A 20,014-nucleotide genomic window follows, 5' to 3' on the forward strand; every position below is an offset into this window, starting at 1 on the left:
GTGTGTATTCAGCCTCTAGTATTTTGATTATGCCCACTACATCAGTCATGTTTTCCTGTAAAACCCTAAGCATGCAGTACACTGCACCTATTCACATCACTATCAATACATGACCAAAGATCATCACATTTCTTGCCTTTGGCATCATCACTATGCAAACATTTTGTAAGCAGTCGCCACATGGATAATATAGCATTCACAGCTTCTAGGACTGGGAAATACCGCCTAAATGACACAGTTAGGATGACTCTTTCTTTGATGCCACACAAAGCACAAAATGAGAAATATTTGAATTTTAGTTCCCAGACATAACGAAATGTTGCACCAGAATGGACTACAAAGCCAATAGCTTCATTAACTGAAGATTGTAAAGATGGCGTGCTCTCTGAGCAAGACACAAAGGTGTGGCGAGCAAGACTGGGACCCAGACCATATCCGCAGCAAGAGTGGAAGTGGCAAGGAAGTCGGCAGCAGCAGGGAGGGGGGGGTACTGTTAGACTGTTAATATTGTCGAGAATCCAATGTGGCAACCATCGCCAAATGTGATAGTCAGTCGAAGGATAAGTGGAAGCTGGGAAGGGCAGCACCTGAACACATTGCGACTAATCCTGCGGTAGAATTTTGGATGTTTACTGCCCGAGAGGATAATGTAATTGTATTGTGCTGAATGATAAATGCCAATAAAATCTGTTTTTAAAAAAACCAAAAACTGAAGATTGTAAAGATGCTTTAAGCATACCATCTAGCAAGTAATAAGGATCTCTTACAGGGAAGCACTTCAGATCAGGAATCGATTTTGACGGACCATCATTCAACTTTTTCATATGTGTAGCTGAATTACTGCAAATACAAACAATGTCACCCCAATCATTATTGAACTTGGTAGAACTTTTTGCAGCGGCATTCTAAGTGACACTGCGTTCTATGTTTACCAAACGTCTGGTTTCATATTTTCACCACTATCTCAGGTATATGTGAAAAGAATGTTGTCACCAAGCATCTGTCACTGCACCTTACATTGAATGTCTATCGCCTGGGGTGTTTGGCAATTTGCCAACAATCAACACTGACTGCGTAGAAAAGGGGGCTGATGTATCAAAGGATTTCACCCATTCTCTGTCTGTGGGTAAATATATGATGGTACACATTGGGAATGATTCGTATGAAACCAGCAATTTTACCTATCAGTGAAAACTAATGTAGCCAAAATATCAATTATGATTTTGATATTTCCTGATTCTCTACTGTTTAGAAAATTGCAAAATAAGACCTAAAACATGCTTCTAAACACTACATCTTTAGAACAAAGGCCACAAACCTGATAAAAGCAGAAGGGAGAAGAGACAATATTTTAGTGACATTCGTAAACAAAAAAACTCAAGTAGAATAATGTTAGCCCAGTCTTTCGTGCTGATGTCCTGTATAACAAAGTTACATTGTATTGGCCCCTTCGGGAAGAAATAAAAATTACTCTTTCACTCATCTTTTCCTTTCTTTGAATGACACTTAGTTTGTGGTTGCGGAGGTGTTTTTTCAGTGTTTATATGTTTACACTGGTGATAGCTATTTTCGGTGGAGTTTTATTATTATAGGTTTAAACCTAAAACCAGTTAGCCTATCTACGATGTATAAGGTAGTGGTCTGCAGCATGATCTGAAGCTCGACTAGTAGTCATGCAGGAGATGGTTAGCATTGATGTGATTGTAAAATTAAACACGGGCTGCTTTTCAATCATCTTGCTGATCAATGGTAGGTGAGTGATGGTCCAGTAGTTAGTGAAGTCATCGGTAGCTAGTGTAAAATTATTTAGGAGCAGAAGGATCTGACTTGTTTTGAGCAGCAGCGGTGCGTCCATTGGGGCGTAGGGGCGTAGCCCCTCCAGCCCATGGACCCGCGGCTGCAAGTATACTGTGGTATTTATAAAATATATTTATCAGGCAGGAAATACATTTTACATTTACAGGATTCAATATTGACCGGCGGGAATCCGGGCAGCACCCGACTGTAACGGGAGTTCGCTGCGCAGGGGAATGGGCTGGGCCGGGCGGCGGGGCTGGTGTGTGAGTGACAGTCGAGTCCACGTCACGAGACACTGTCTGCAGGATGAGGCAGTAGGCACGCATACCAACCTATTGCGCAAGTGATGCTCGGGGCTGCAACTAGCCCGAGCATGCGCATAATAGTTCCCTCAATATGTACACTAGTGACAGGGGGGGTGCAGGAGCCCCGGCGTTAACATGGGCGACAGGGCGAGCAGGTAATGTGCCCCCCCAAGCCACAGGATTGGCTGTTCACCTTGCAGCAGGGCAGGGAAATCCATTATTGGATGCCGCCAGCCGCACTGCACAATGGCCAATCACTGTCTGACTTCATGTAGTCACTCATGCAGTGATTGGCGATTTGCGGCGCTGCTGACGTAGGATCCGGTTCTTGGCTGGGCCCTGTCGGGACTTGCTTCGTGGTGTGCTGAAGTCTTCTTTTAGTGAGTATTGTTTGTTGCTTAGGAGGTTAAAAAAATAAATTTCATGAGTCAGGCGCGTTATGTGTCCAGCAGAGGGGCAGTGCTTATCCAGCGCAGCCATGTGAGTATTAATTTGGTCGGGTAGAGTTTTTACCCGAAATTCATTTCCGACATACTGTAGCCGATTTTTCTGGATTTATATCTATATTTAGCACATATCCTCTCAATGAGCACGGATTGCACCCCCCTGCTGCCTCCAGCGAAGGCTCTCTTGTTTTGAGTGGGTTTCGGGTGGGAGAGGTAGGCTTTACAAAGTATCAGAGGCCCTCAGCCAAGGGTTTCCTTAAGAAGTAGCTTTACTCCTTTCCTTTGGAGGTTTTTATGCCCGTGTATCTTCTGTCTTTTACCATGCTTGCTTTTTTCGACGAGTGTCCCTCATTTAGTGGCAGGATGGCTGTGGAGGGTGGGCACAGTGTGTGCAAGGTTTGCCTCCCTCACTCTCACTCTATCACGGAGTGTGGCAAAGGTCAAATGATGTGTCATAGAGGAAGCTGATGGAAAGACATGGAGGACTGTCAAACACAGAGAAGTCACTCCTACTTGTAGCTCAGCTCAAGAGTAAAGCTGCCCAGTTTCCTCTCCCTTCCCTCTTGAAAACACCAGATCGGACCCTTTCCCACCTAGTCGAGGTAAGTGTGCAAGCCCATGTGGAGGCACTTGATGGGGTATCATTTGAATATCATGGCGTTACAGGGATCGGAATACCTTCGGACACTCGAGAGAAAAAGTGAAAGCAGCTATTTTTTTCCGGCACCGAGAGAAGGCAGGCGTTAAACAGTGCGCATGAAGGGATGCGAGCCACCTGTCCCCAAGACGAATGATTGTTTGAACTTACCATAGTTACTTCTGAAACACAAACCTTTCGGTCATCAATCAGTCAAAAGTGGTAGGCAGTGACCATTAGGCGCTTTCATTACCACCCTGCAGCTCCCTGGTACAGGGTGACCCACATCTGTCTTCATTAGAAGTTCTCTAGCTGTAGGTAGCGAACAGATGGGTCATTATTGCATACACTGCCCTCTGGGCCAACCTGGAGGACAGGCAAAGTCATCCTGTGCAGGACGCGCGTGTGTGCCTTACTTCAGAGCGTGCCGAATGTTGGGAGCAGCAGTGATTTATTAAAGCCTCTGTTATTTTTACCTCATCCTAGAGGGACTGTATGTGTAATTAAGCAAGAAACCGTGCCCATGCCAGGATTTAAGAGACAAGCTGGGTTTGCAGAGATGGTAAGGGGTAGCAGTGAGGACTTGAGGGTTGCAGAGAAAGCACAATGCTCAAGGGGGTTGCGAGCATACTGGTTTGGGGGAAAGAGAAAGCATGGGGGACAGCCCAGATAGCAAGGATGCTGCTCCCATGATAACATCATGGTTTTCAGTGTAAGGCAAGCTTGGATTTTTTAGGCGATTGTGTGTATAAAATATGCAGGCAACCGAAGGGCTGAAGTACGTAATCTGCAAGTGAAACGGCCGGGCTGGCGCGTGGTTGCATTATACAAATCTGAACAAACGTTTTTGCTGTAGTCTTCACCTGGAGAAGTCAAGTTTAAATTATGTCAAGCTGATTAATATTCAGATAGCATTGCCTTCCCTCATCTTGAGTTTAGTACTTCTAGTGTAGTAATTTAGTAACCCATGGTTGTATGTGTTTGCCTCCCAACCCTTTGTTATTTGGTTGGTTTGAAAAAAGATGTAATTGTCTCGTTGCTGTTTCCTGAAGATGCTTTTATCACCCTATTCGTGGCAGTATATCCAGTGGTATCGATCCGAAGTATATGATTATAATTACTGTGTATTTTTTCATATTTGCAGTTCCCCTGAAGAAGAGATATTTATCTCGAAATGCATTGGGATTTATAGCAATTTGAATGCAACCATAATCTGGCTATGTATTTGTATATTTTTGTGTTTAAAAGTTAAATGCTTACAATAATGTAATTTATGCGAAAAGTACAACAAGGTACAGACATTTGTGTTATACAAATAAATGTGATGAATAATTGAACAACTTATTAAAAAGCGAGTGTAGAAGATTATTATTATTTTTTTAAACTGTTTACAAGCAGCCAACCATTGAGGTTAGCACCAGCAGTGCAGAAAGGGTTAGTAATAATTTTGTCACTTCTTTAGATTTTCCTCATTAATTGGAGGTTAGCGCCCTCCTCCCGCCCTAGCACGCCCAGTCTAAAACATATTAAAAATTGAGAATACTAGAAATAAAATAGAGTGTGCAGTACAACCAACCATTTTCAGTATATCCAGCTGGGCATATCCTGGAAGTGCTCCCAGGTTGACCGCCCTCTGCCTCCCATGGCCCCTTCACCCACAAACAGGTTGCAGTTGAGGGGCATTGTAATGTTTACGCAGACACATCCGTCTAGTGTAGGGAGTGTTGTGGAGTGGAAGTGCAGCTCGAAAGGAGCGCCACCCAGGGCCTGGGGCTGTGTCAGAGGGGAACAGCGCGTACGGAATCACGATATTTATTTTCCTTTCTCAGGCAATCGAAGTAGGCATTTTATTTCTTGTCTCACAGCTTGATGCCTGTGCTGTGAAAGAAGATATTGTAATGTTTACTGGGTCTGCTTACATTAAATAATGTAAGCAAAGCTATGCCACTGTTGATAAACGAGGTCTATAATCAGAGCCGTCTCCTTTTTCACCCTTTCCGTTTGAGGGATTATTAGACTGCATGGGGAATGTGGCAGACTTTGTCTTCATTTCTCGCTCCGGTACAAGCTGTCAATTTTTCTCCCTTAGTAAAGCTGCTTGTGGAATGACCTGCCCTCCGCAAGCATGTGCTCATATTAGCTTGCCACCGTCCTTCTTCTGGCAAAGCCTCGTCTGTCAGTCCTTCAGGGCTCCCTTTCATTTCGCTCCTGCTTTTGCTTTTTGGGATTAAATGGGGTTATTTCCTTCTGTCGACTTTGGCCATTTTGCGGGATATGTTCCAATGTGTAATAATGGTTGCGTCTGGGCAGCAGGGTCTTAGTGGGGTAGAAAATAGGCCTGGGCAACAAAATAAAGTGGGCCATATTTATGAATTGGTGGTAAAAAAAAAAATGTGGCCCACATTTTCAATACGAGCACCTTTCGACTGTTTAAGGCATAATGTCTGGGTGGGGGGTGGGGAACCACATGTTTTTGTGATTGCTGCAGGCAATGTGGGTGATAATATTCAAGAAATGTGACAGTCAAATCCTTCTCTACCTAAAGGATAATTTCATTGTCACATCCCTGCCCTTCTACCCTCAAAGTGTGACTGGTCTATCCAATCATGCCACGAGATAACAGCAACCACAGCTGCACACTACTACCTATTACTGCCTTCTTGTCCTGATTTCAAGATGTTTACAATCCCAGCCCAGTGAGCCCACACACAGCCACAAAACTGGCCCACACACTGACCTCACTCTAGGCCGTCTTGAAAACCCAGCCCTTTAAATGGCGAAGCTGTATTTGACTTATACTAAAGAATTTTGTTAGTTTTTAAAGACTGTTAGGTTTCACGTTTCAATCGAGAATATTTATTGTTTCAAGTTACATCCATGCAAACTCTTGGATGTTGATATTTATTTGTAAATTGCATTTTCGGTGCACAAAATAGATGTGGGGTGTACGCAAGCGAGTCTATCTCTGCATAATACTACAAACTCTGTTTTATGCATGTATACGTTTATACGTGTTATAGTAATTTTTAAAATGTGTTTGACATCAGCTCCAGTAGGTCGCTCTGTACGTCTTTGTATAAATCAATGCCTCGTGCATCGGGCCCCAGATACACTCTCTTTGGCACTGGAGTGCGCTTCAGTTTTCTGCAGCCGATAGAGCGCACTTGAGGCTGAGTGCAAGGTCTTATGGGGCGATAGAAGCTCATGGTGACATGAATTCCTCCCAAGAGCAACTCTCCACTCAATATGTCCACAAAGTCAAAACTTGAAGAGTATATACATTTTTTATGTCTTTTTATTAAACGTATAATAAAGCATCACAGCAAATTTCGCATCTGAGTAGCCATGTATATACAATATGTCAAGACAGCGGAGCTCTACAGTTATTCCTCCCTTGACCTCATATCTCATTTCAGATGTAACTATCCAACCCCTCATGGTCATGGTCGGGCATTCTTGGGTTCCCCTCCCCTAACATGGAAGATTGAGGCACGCATATGTTTCCCCTGTAGGTGTTCCATTTTCCCGAGGTCTTCTCCCATTTCTTAGGGCGCACTCTGCCTTCGTAAATGACTTTCTCAGACATCATGCACCAATCCATGTCTTTCTTCCATTCTGCTAGCGTTGGTGGTATAGATGCCCCCCCATCTCCGGGCCACATTCCATTTAGCGATTATTGTCCCCAAAGTTGCCCAGTTGGGCCTGCTCAAAACTATTCATTACATTCCCGCCACCCCTCCCTCCTTTTCGCATCCGCTCGCTTCCAAAAAGTAAACAATCTGTGAGGCTTTAAAATCACCTTGCATGCTTGCAGCGTGTCTCTTTTCGCCGACCAAAAACCAATTAACAAAACAAGATGCTGACACACTCCCTTTCCAAGCTACATAAACCATTCAACCCTAAGAAACATAAGGCACGCTCCCTTTCAAATATGTGTAAAGCATACAATAAATAAACACCTATAACTAAGACATGCAGCCGTTCATCTCGTATATCCCCACATTTATTGTCCTTTAAATATAAAATTCTCTACAACATGGCTTAAAAACATTAAAAACATTGGCTGTGCAACTTCTTCTACTCCTAGAGCTGAGATTTCTATGAAAGTCTTACAGTCTGAATTCAGCACCTGAGCATAATAGGACGGAATGTATGAAGCTCTGTGGTTATACTGAATCAGAAGCTACCTATGTTATACCATCTATTAATGTAATAACTGCACTTTCACAATTGCTTTATTAACCTTCCTGCTTTCTCAAATTTGCTTGAAAATGCACGATTTTTCTTCTTTTTTTTCAAAATTTTCTTGGTGGGGGTTATCCCCCCAAACCCCCCTTTTGGGGTTCGGGCTCGCTCGCTGCGCTCGCTCGCTACCGTGCTGTTTGCAAATCAGTTGGCGCCCCACCGCTTTAAAATCTCACCCACCGCCCCTGGTTTTGAGAGCTTCTTGGAAGATGCCTTGAGTGAGGAAGCCATTGACAATAGTAAGCAGGTATAAGAGAGCATCCTTAGAGGGAGATTGGATGAATGGTGCTGGTGAGACATCATCTTTACAGGAGGATGCATTTTAATACTAAATTATGCATAAAAAGCCCGTCAGATGGAAGGTCAGCAGAGGGTGAAGTCTACTGATGTCATTTTCATTCAAAATTCTGTAGTTTTATGCACATACTTATTGTGTACTTCGTCTCTATCCTTTCTAAGAGTGTAGTTTGTGACTGAATGAAAGCTGCCTTAATCAGCATGAAAACCCTCATTTATGTACAGCTGCCTGAAAAGAAGTCTATGGAAATTAATCCTTCATCAGGTAGGACAAGCACTGGTACATCCATGAACCATTTGTTAGGAGCGGTCTTGTATTCCCGATCCTGCCAGTAAAAGACGTTACCAGCCAAACCAAGAATCAAAAGTGATGCAGGAATACCACACCTGGTATTCCCAAGTGGGTTAATCTCAATTTTTTTTCCAATGGGGTAAATACTCTTGGTCATACTTGGAGGACTTTGTCTGTGGTAAAATACCTGGGATTAGCGGTTTACATGTGCGGAAACACCAATGCCCACGTTATTCACAATGCACAGGAGACTATGGGGAATCAAACTGTGAAACCCCCAGTAATATATCCCAATATTGGTAGCACTGGGCGCAGATATTACCACCCATTAACATCAGGTTACTTTTAATGGGTGACTTAGTGTTGATAATCACACATACACACACACATGCGGTGTTATTTAGGGCCCTATGGGTATTTTTCTTAATTGCTCTCTACTCCTCAGCCAGTGGGTAATAATCAAGGTCTCATTCAAATCCATCATTTTTGTGCCCACTGGTCCACTTCAGACAGAGATCAGGCATGTGCAAATCAGACATGACTCTGCTTCAAAGGGAACAGTCCAACTGAACTACCACGCCATGTTCTCTTTAGGTAGGAAAATAACCAACTAACTTTTATGCAGAAGACATGACTAGCTGAGTACTAGACCTAGGCGATATTTTAATTACTCTGGCATAAACCACATACTTTTGGAAATTGTGCATTACCCTTGTTACGCAAAATTCCTGATAACGCACCATTATACTACACTGCATAATTATGCCACATTCCCTGCAATATTGTACAGCAGGAGAGTGGGAAAATGTGAACTGCCAGAACACGAGTGGCTTTTGATCACAGTATACGTTTTTGGTGCTATTCTTTTTTCATGAAAAACAAGTCACAGGACGCATTTTATGCTAAAATACAGAACTTAGGGGCAGATGTATCAAAATACCTATTTGCGATTCTCAAATAGCAATTTTTTGAGAATCGCTATTTGAGAATTGCAAAATGGTATGTATCTAAAAAAATCGCATTTTTTTGGCGATTTCTTATTATTCCTTATTTGCGAATAGCAAATTGCGAATTCGCAATTAAGGAATAATTTCCCATTCATTTCTATGGGCCAGGAGGCCCGTAGGAATGAATGGGAAGTTATTCTCAATTTGTGATTCGCAATTTGAGAATCGAAAATTGAGAATAATTTCAAGGGTGCAAGGGTGTCATAAGGACACCCTGCGGCACCCCTGAAATTCACATGTGTGCACATATGGCGCACATACATGCCCTAAGGGTATGTATGTGCGCCACATGGCACCTTCACAAATGCAAAAAAGTGCATTTGTGAAAGAAACCGCAAATTACCACCAACTTCAAGTTGGTGGTAATTTGCGATTTCTTAATGAGAAATCGCAAAAATAGAATGCTTGATGCATAGCATTTAAGGAATCGCAATTTTCGATTCCTTAAATGCTAACGCAAAATTAAGGAATCGCAAATTTTTGCATCATACATTCCATTTTGCAGATTTTTAGTCGTAAACACTGCTTTTTTGAGAATCGCAGCGTTTGCGACTAAAGATTCCTTTGATACATCTGCCCCTAAGAGACATATTTGCTATTTGCGTAATTAGATGTAATTTCCCCAAAACTCTGCATAATTAACCAGAAGCAAATTACACGAATTTCACACACCCTTATTTAATACACGTTGAATTTTAGAACGGCTGCGCAGTTTCTGATTATGACCCTGTCAAAAAGACATTCAATTGTCTTCTCACAGGAGACAGGAAATACGCATCGGATGCTCAAATGTTAATCAGCTACAAGCATAACCATTAATACTGTCTTTGTCAACATAAAAGGCTGCCAGAAGGCCAGAAAGCGATTCATGATTACTTCTTTGGAAAACAGAAGCGCACGGTTTCCTTTTCTTTTCTAACAATTGGCTTCCTATGAAAAAACTTGTTGGAATTTCCTTCTAAGTCTTCAGTATAGCCAAAACATGTCCCTTCCACGGAGTTTGCATTATGTGAACAAAACTCATAAGTTGAATAGAACGAAAAAGATCAGCTTTCCTTTAAAAATGCATGTGCATAACAAAAATGTCAGAATTGCAGTGTTTCGCTGATTTTGTACACACAATTGTTCAAAACATGCGGCGCTGCCACATGATTAATTGTAAAAGATGTTAATACGTTTTACTGCTTTTTTCAGGAGAGTGGTATTGTGAGATAAGACTACAATCACCTAGTGGGATGTCTCAGCGAGGTGAACGCTTGTTTCTGAAATACGTACTGATCCACAGGCAGACGTTTGAAGAATGACTCAGCCTTCCATCGTTCCAAGGTTGGTAAAGTATATATATTGAATTGAATAATAATAACCATTATTTACAACACCTATAAATGGCAGAATACGAAGTAATATGTAAAAACAAGGGATTTGCTTGAGCTAATGATAACAGGTCGTAGTAAAGTAAAATTCAAAAAGCTTTATTCGACAGTAAGTCATAAAAGGTAGTAAATATTAGCTTAATACAGATCCTAGACGTAGGTGCACTGCAGACACAGTTAAAGCATGGACCTATCCTATTCGTTGTCATTTGAGCCTTGCGATCAAAGGCCATTTTGACCACATTTGTCCGGTCCAAAATGCCTTTCAGCCCGCTCTAACGTCCTCAGATAGGACAAGCCTTCATATTCCTAAACAGTGGCGGCCACTTTTTAGAGCGGAGGAGTGCCGCTCCCCCTGCCACCACCAGTAAATAAAACGATAATAAAATGGGTTTTAAACCCATTTTTTTGTTTTATTTTAATCCCCTGGACTTGCGGCCAGGACTATGACAAGTCTAGGGGGTGGCTCCAGGGGATGACACTGCTGGTGGGGGAGTGGTGGGCACTCCCTTCACTGCGCATCAGGGTTTGGCCGGCCGTCTCAGGCCCCCTAAACCCCTCATGCGCAGTGAAGCTTGCTCAAGTCTCAGCTGTGTTGCTGGGGCTTGAGAGTGCAGGCACAGACTCCCAGTCTGCCTGGGAGCCTGTGCCCCAGAGCCAGGAGCAAGAAGAGCTGGTGTGCAGGAGAAGGTGGTGGTGGCAGCATTAAGGTAAGTTTAGGTTTATTTTTATTATTTTTATTTTATTTTCTGAACTCAAATCCTCCCCACCTCCCTCTTCCCCACCTCCCGCCTACCCCCTCGGCTTCAGCCCAGCCCCCTCTCTTTGGCACGGGATGGGCCGCTACTGTACTTGAAACATTCTAGGCCCTGTTGTACATTGCCTCGTAAAAGGTATAAATAAGTGAACAAAACCTATGTTAAAATAAATGTATGTGACTGACTAAAAGAAAAATTGTAATTGTATTTGAGGCTGATGGAGCAAGGATTCACATATTCCGAAACTTGCTTGTATTCAGCCCTCTCTAAATACCTTATAAAATATTAACCAACATGTTTTGTTTACTAATATTTACATATCACGACATTTCTAGCATCTAGGGGAAGCTTGCCTATGTGCTTTTACTAACAGTAACTCTAATGCATTAAAATGGCAGCCGCAAACGCGGGAAACCTTCTGCGCATGCGTCTGTCACATCTACGTGGCATGACGTACCTCTCTGCTTGGTGGGAAAACTTTGCTTCTGCGCACTAGTGCCAGAAATGGCTGCTTTAAACCTCAAATGCTAATGCTTATGCTGCAGCTTGTACTAAACTTGTTTGTTCTGCTTAATCATTAAAATAAAGTAATGGGAATAGAGTAGAGATAAGTGGTATACAGTGCATTCATTTATTTCTGTTTTGTACCATGTTTCTTTTTGAGTTTGCTACTAGCTCGTACTTTGGGCCTGACCCCTGATACATCTTCCATCTTGGATGACTCTGCACATGCGCACCCTGACTCTGAATTTGCTGAAGCACTGGCAATGAACCCCTGCCAGCCCACTTCTTACCCACGATGAGCCTGGGAACCTGCTCATCTGATCTCTAGAAAGAAAGCTACCAATTACAATGTATTCAAAATGTGTACCAATATTGTTGTTATTGGAATAAAATCATGGGAAAAGTAAATTGTGGGTGGGGATTCAATATGAATCAAATTGAAATTACATCATCTTAGTATGGTGTGATGACCTCTCCTCGTCATTCCAACCAATCACTGAATAATACTGTGGTATGTCCTTGTGCTATTTCCCTAACTTACCCTTCCCAGGTACCAATGTCTAAAGGTGATACTGTGATTACTTACAAACTTTATGTCCTGTTGTTATATTCTTGCTTGTAAAATTTATGGTCACGAGATTGTGGCCCTTTTCCATTTGACTCAGAAAATCTCTCATAGATAAAGGTTTTAAAACTTTCCCCGAGTCTGTGGTTATTATAAGAAAAGTAAATGTATTAAAATATTACCTGTTTATGCTAACTCCCTGATCCACAGGATTTATAGTAAGGTGACAAGGATTGGTAAGTCAAGGTTTCAGGTATAAGTCCTAAATCGGACCTTTGGGCAAACTGATAGAGTGATTAAATTAGTAATTTGGTTAGGCAGGACTACTAGTTCAATATGTGAATGTTATATGGGCCCAAGGTGAGTATGGTAAAATTGAGTTAGTTGGTCCCTGCGCGCTCTATCAAGTCGGTTTGGTGTATTTAACATACTACACAATGCAAAAAATGATTCCAACCAATGGTCGTACAATAATGACTTTCTCATAAATCCTTGCTTATTCTCTTCCAGTCGTCACTTTCCGTAATATGGGCACACTATCACCTAACTCCCAAATGCCCCACAGCTTCACCCACCCGTCACACATTTTGTTCATCTTATGCTCTAGTTTTCAGATGAGATATTTGTCTTTGTTCCCTCGGCCAGTGATCTCAGGGCCCAAGCCTCGTTTCTCTAAATTCCAATTTTACACACCACCACCTCAGACAAGCCTATGGGGCACATTTGTAACACCTGAGGCAATTGGAGGGTTGAACGTGGTTTCGGGAATGTATGGCTGTGTATGGCTTGGGCGTGAATGTGCCACAAAATTCAAATTCAGATTTGTAGTTACAACTCAAAAAGTCTAAACATGCTGCTGCCTATTTTAGTCTACACCCAGGTAGAGCAAAATATGCACTTCTACTTGTAATCTTTACACTACAAAAGTACTTTAATTAAAACAAGCATTAGCTAAGCCAATAGATCCAGTGAAACCGTCAGCCATTTGGTTTTGCCAGAAATTGTTTTAGCCTAGCCATGATTTTTTGCAAAGCAATACCAAAGGGGATGATGGACGGAGCGTTTGAGCAAATCAAACACTCACCCCCAGTCAACTGATCTGGGTTTAATCCATCATTATTCTTTAGCTCACTCCACCACCCCAGTTCAGACATGGTCATATGCAAATCAGTCTGACCCTGTGCCTCTTGGGAACAGTCCAGCCCGAACTGCCAAGCAATGTCTTCCCTGGACCGGAAACAAGTGTTTGATTTGCTCAAACGCTCCGTCCATGATACCCTTTGGTATCGCTATGATTTTTTGCAAAACTGTTCTGTGGGGGTGCTGCAGGGGCCTCATCATTATAAAAGTAATAAACAGTGGCTAAAGACAAAAATATTTTTTGATCTTAAAAAGCACATATTGCCATAGTAGACCGTGGCACTAAAGAAAACTACTTTGTTTGTGGACGTTCTCCTTGAGGAAGGACAGAAAGCCATCACTCACAGTGGTTAGCCAATGGCTGAAGTGGGCTCACAGTGGTTAGCCAATGGCTGAAGTGGGCTGACCCATTGTGCCAAGTTGAATGTTGTAGTCAGCTGAAGAAAAATGTGAATGACAAAGCAAGATGAAAAGGGCTTGCTGAAAACCCCTATACGTATATTACACATATCATTTTAGTAAAATCAAAAGCCCAGACCTAAACCACATAATTTAGCAATACTTATAAACATTCAATTTTATGGACGTAATACTGCTTATAATGAGCATTACTTTTCAATGAGGTAGCTCAGGGCTGAGATGCTTTTCGATACAACTGTCCTTATAAAATGTTTGCTTTATCCTTCTTTTATGTATGTATTTGTTCCCAGTTGTGCAAAATCACAATGAAGTCAGACAAGCATTAGTAATCTGAGGGGATTTTAAAGTACAACTCTGCCATTTCCACATCAGCCTACCCTGGATTTGAGAGAGGGAGTAATGTAGGTGAAATGCCCTGCAAGCAGTGCTTAATTTGAGATTGTGGTTTCCGATGCTCAGCACCAGCACTTAATCAACACCGACGCTTTACATGAGCACTTGTTAAGGACACATTGATTTATGGGGAGAATACATGATTTGCCCAGAATCACAGGATGCTGAACCAATGCTGATACTCGAACCAAGTTCCCCAGCTTCAAAGTCAGCAGCTCTATGCCATTTTGCCACAACCTCCCCCCACGTTCGTGGTTAGTAGTTGGTTATGTTTTAGGTGGCTATAACAGGAGACATGGGCTGTTGCAGGCTGCCTCCTGACTCCAGCCCCGGCACTTATGTTTTTTTTTTTTACAAATTAACCACTGCCTGCAAGTAGGAATTCCACATTTCATGCATTGAGGAATTCACGAAGGCGGATTTGTGTGCTGTTCTGCACTGGTGGTAACATCACTAGAAGGAATGTACTTAATGACAGAGGATACCACCAGCAAAGGTAGCAGTACAAAGGTACTTGAAGCAGAGCACTTAATTCAGTTTTAGCCTGATTAAAATAATATTTCAGGACTGTACTGAATTAGATTCTCTATATAATTTCGAGAACCAACAACAAAAGGAAAGGAAAGAAAAAAAGAAAGCAAAAGAAAATTTGAAAAGTCGTTATCATGGTAAATGAAAAGCTCAGTCTTCACATAGGTGCCACACTTCCTTTAGCAACCGCAACCCTTGATGCCATATTTGCCATGCTGAGTACACTGAAGGTGTATGAAAACACATGCCATGTACAACATTGTCAACTTGATGCTTTGGCAAACTTTTCTTTCCACAAAAACCTACCCTGTGTATTTTAGGCTTAAAAGCCATCTCTAAATATTAACTGCATACATTTACTACCAGATTAGGAACTAGTTATGTTCAAGAATGTAAAAACAAATTATGATAAAATTGCTACTTTCACTAACATTTAATTGTTATAAATATTGGTGGAAGAAAAGTGCGTGCTCAAGTTCGTATTTCGCGATTATTTGAACTTTTGTATTTATGAGGTCGCTGGACGGCAGTTTTCAAAGGCACTGTTGTTCTCTTGCCAATATGGGCATACACATGTGTGACACCTTCAAGCACGAAGACACTGCTCATATTTTCACCTGGAATCCACCAAGCTGCATACACATTGTCATGAAACCGTGTGCCTTTAACTTGTAAATATGCACAGAGGCAAAAATACATGTATTGTTTTTTTTAGTTATTTAATTGAAAATACTTGGAGAAACCCTTGGCGTTCAGTGCAATCGAATGCAGGCATGAAGGTCAGATGTCCCCCTCGGTCCTCCTAGCCTTCATCGCAGCCACTTGCAGCGCTGCACACAGATTCCTGCCTAAGAAATATCAATGAGGCTGGATTGTTTGTGAATCCCTGGGAAAGGGGATTTTATTTGCGCTGTGAATGGTGAGCGCATCAAATGCAGGCAGTTTAGGACTGGCCTACAGTACAGGGCAGTCAAATGCAAATGTAAAAGTTCTCTGCTATGAAATATTTGGTATATTTAAACAAGTAGTGGGTCAAAAATGAGGATGTTCAGTATTGTATTAGAAATAACAAATCAATATTTCGAATACAACACTGAGCATTCTCATTTTTGTGGATTCTTTCTTCTTGGAAATCGACCTATTACTTTTTCAAATATATCAAATAATTTCTGGCAGAACACTTTTACATTCGCATTTTATGACCCTTGTTCTTGGGAATGCAGGGTGCCCTAGTTGTTGATACTACAGGGAAATCAGGCAGGGCCTGACAGGCTGGTCTGACAGGTCAGTGTGTGCGTCTGTTTTTTGATTGTGGGCCTGTATTAAGGCCCTTTTACTGTTGATTTCCCTGATATTAAAACAAACATTGCCTTCAGAAAGCACAAATGCACGCAGTCTCTGCTGCCATACAAAAAAAATACACAGCGTGCTTCACAAGTTCAAAACTACTCCGATCTGCAAATGTGGGTTACTTTTTTAGATTTGATTCACTAATGGGGACCACTTTTATGATGGTGCCTGGACCTATTTTGTCTCCCTGTCCGACCTAAATTGCAGACAGCACAAAATGAAGGTGAGGTCGCCATCCAGACGGTGTGCACAAAACACCACCTGGTTAGTGACCTCGTCTTACTGCATCCGACCTTTAGTCTATCGTGTCCAGGCTTGTTAAATAAAGGAAGACAGGCCAAGGTACTGCTCAAGTTCAAACAAGACAACAGTGGTGATGCCATACTCCTCTGATGGAGCTATCAAAATTCGTACCAAAGATTTCATTTGAAAGTAATGTTGGGAGATGATCATTCACACCACTGGAGTGCCCACGAGAAAAAATACAAGAACAATGAAGTTTTGATTCAGGAAATAATCAGCTCGAGTAACTATTGGAGAGTTTCTAAACTTCAACGACAGAAGGGATTGTGAGAACGAGAACGCGGCATATATCACAGAATTAAGGTGAGTTTTTAAGGCTGCACTACCAAATTCTGACAGATACTGTTTGATGAATTTAATTTTTTGTCAGTAAGTAAGGGCCCTGCTCAGTTTAAATGTATGCCACAGCGGAGACTGCCTAAGACAACAGAAAATAGAAAGGATCTTTGCTACTTGCAAAAAAAGTACCCCAAGTCAGCCCCAATAATGGAGAAAAGTTTACAGTTTGCTTCTCTTTTCTTCCAACTCTTCTGAAACTAAGACTTTTTTTCCTTCTCTCTCATGAACTCTATCTTTCAGGCACCTGTCCAACTAATTTCTGCCACTAACAACCTTTTCTTCCGATCCACTCACAAGCCTGCAGTTTTAGTTAAGTCTTACACATTCTCCCTCAAAATTTCCCACGTTACTTGCATTTTCTGTCACCAACTACCTAATCGCTGCTCCATTTTTGCAATTTCTGAGTTTTGGATTCTGCCATGATTCTCTCTGCCACTCACGCCTTCCACAACTATTCTTTCAGTGCCTAATTTATGCAGTGGTTGCAGGTGGTGCCCTCATTTTTGGCAAACAGGATTTTTTTTTTATCGGTCTTTAAACCAGATGTTAGAGAGTGAAAGGGGAAAAGGGAGAAAGAAGGAGACATAGAAAGAAAGGAAACAATGACTGAAAGCAGGGATTAAAAAGCAGAACTAGCAAAAGTGACATTAAGAGACAGGAAGCATAGGATGTGGAAGATAGAAGCATAATGTGGAATCAAAAGTAGGCACCCTTGGTATTCGTCAACTCTGGCAGTCTGCAAAAAGAGCTGCAGACAGACCCCCAAGAAAAACTAAAGACCCATGCGCCTATTTTCTTACAAATTACACTGGCTATCCTAATCTATTTTGACTGTTCTTAAATGTGCTCAGAAACATTAACAAATGCTTTAAAGGCTAATGACTAAAGAGAATTTTGGTCAAATTGTTCATTTAACAACATTACGAAATATACTGTGTTTAAAAAATGTAAATTACTCACAGATTCTACAGTTTCGTGTTGGGAAAATCCAACAGGCGCGATCCCAAAGATGCACACAGCCAGGATTGTGATGAGTGAATGCACAAAGATGATCCAGTATGTGAAAAAAGGCCTGGTGCAAAACAAAAGGGTTTTGTGAAAATTGATTCATAAAACCTGCAACTGCAAAAAAAAATTCTAAAGATCAGCTTTCCAATGTAAAAGTCAGGCCTTGTATCAAAACATGTTCAGTGTCATCGATGACGCACACCTTGACATAACACTTCTATGCTTGTTGGAGTCAGGGCAGTGAAATGGGAGTAGAGGAGATCTTTCACATGTTAATTGAGGGAAACTGCATTTACAGTGTGGGCTGAGCCACGCGTTCCGTTCAACACAAGTGGTACATTGCTTGCCTGAAACACGCATATGCTTTAAACATGCATAGGCCTTATCCACACATATGGTTGGTTAGGGCAGTCAGCGGTCTAGAGGCAGAGCGGATGGGTGGGGAGAGGAACAGGAAAGATCAGGAGAGGAAGGACCAGGACGTGGCTTGTGAGACAGAAAGTCAAAAACTCCTTGATTCAATGCATTGACACAGGTTGAGTGTAGGCATGGACTGTGTGATTTAAAGGAGGTAGTGGAAGGGATTTGTACTGTACCAAGCAATTTAAATGGGGAGGGATTGGGAACGCTTTGCATGATACCAGAGGGTAGAGAATGGGATTGTGCTTCTTCAGTATTGCAAGGGATGAAAATATAAATGGGATTGCAGCTTCTCAAAAATAAGATATCACAGAGATCCCACAAAATCTGAAAAGTGATAATGAGAGAGAGAGAGAGAGAGAGAGAGAGAGAGAGAGACGGAAAGAGAGAGAGAGAGAGACAGATAGATAATTGTATGGGTCACATAAGCTACCACAAGAGGATGTGGACTGTACTCTACTAAGAAGAAGAGGAAGGGGTGTAGATTCCACACTTTCAAAAGATCAAAATGCAACTGATGCAGGGGGCTATGGTACCAGAAGAAAGAGGATAAGATGATTAATATATGCTTCAGCAAGGGAAGGGTGATGGAACCGTGACTGTACAAATAAGGAGGATAGAATGGTGAGTCGAGACTAGTGGAATGATGGGGACCAAGACCGTTTCTATGAGTGGACAAGCATGGGATAAGTACCAGGGAAGGACACTGCCGGCTATATTCCATCTATCTAAAAAACATCCTACCAACAAATCCTAGGGTAGCAGATGTACCAACTTTTTCAACTTCCTTTGGAATAATTACAACGTTCATTATTAATTTCTTTACTTTGGTAATCAAACAATTCAGTCAGTATTAGTGGCTTAGTAAAGAAAAGCATTTGATTTGCTTTGTGGTTTCATAATTTTGTAAAATATACTTTTGAGTTATCCATATGAAGGAATGTCTCTGAACATTGTCAGCTACTCTCAGCCTGGCAGTCCGAGTTTTGGTTAACACAGTACCGTTGTTTGCTAATAATCCTGCTGAGTTGTATATGTCCACAGTACCTGATGCAAGCCTTTTGTTGTTGTTTGTGAAAAGCCAACATTGATCTGTTTCCAACTTTGTATGACCATGTTATTTCTGGGTTGACAACGTAACATTGCTTTTGATGTTTAATAAAAATAAGTTCATTTTATCAAGCAGCCTGGACTTGAAGCTCCACAGTGATGGAATTGATAATGTTACAGGTGAAACCACATAAAAAGATGTCATTCATGTCATCAACAATATCACTGTTAAATCATGATGCTACATATGAGGATATCATTACTGTCATTGACAGTGGTGAGCTGATGAGGCCACATTACAAGAACATTACTAATGTCATTGTCAACATTACTGGTGAATTGGTGAGGCCAGATACAAGGATATAATTGACGTCATCGACTATACCACTGGTGAAATAACAATGCCATATTCTAGTGCATCATTGATGTCATTGAAAATATCATTGGTGAATTGTTGGTCGCATATTACGAGGAAATTATTCTCATCATTGAAAATATCATTGGTGATGCCACATTGCAAAGTCATCAGTGAAGTCATCAATAATATAATTGGCGATACTACATTATGAGGACATCACTGATGTCATCGACAACATCACTGGCTAATTGGTGACACCATAGAGTGAGGACATCATTGATGTAATCAAAAATATCACTTGTGAATTGGTGATACCACTTACACAAATATAATAGATCGATAATATCTGTGATAAATTAGTTATGCCACATTATGAGAACATTGTTGGAGTCACCAGTGATGAGGGCTTCATTGATGTCATCAACAATATCGCTGGTGGTGCCACGTAGGAGTACATCAGTGATACCATTGACAGT

General features: G+C 41.6%; 1 protein-coding gene across 3 annotated transcripts in view; it reads right to left on the reverse strand.

Annotated features, from left to right (window-relative positions):
* Positions 1–20,014, reverse strand: part of RHBDF1 (rhomboid 5 homolog 1) — a 488,528-nt gene that overhangs the window by 70,770 nt on the left and 397,744 nt on the right. For all 3 annotated transcript variants that reach the window (XM_078663071.1, XM_078663072.1, XM_078663073.1), the window contains one exon: positions 17,663–17,774. In XM_078663071.1, the coding sequence (XP_078519197.1) occupies positions 17,663–17,774 (112 nt within the window). The remainder of the gene's footprint in view (positions 1–17,662; positions 17,775–20,014) is intronic.

This window comes from Lissotriton helveticus, chromosome 10, assembly GCF_964261635.1.
Source record: "Lissotriton helveticus chromosome 10, aLisHel1.1, whole genome shotgun sequence".
NCBI lineage: Eukaryota > Metazoa > Chordata > Amphibia > Caudata > Salamandridae > Lissotriton > Lissotriton helveticus.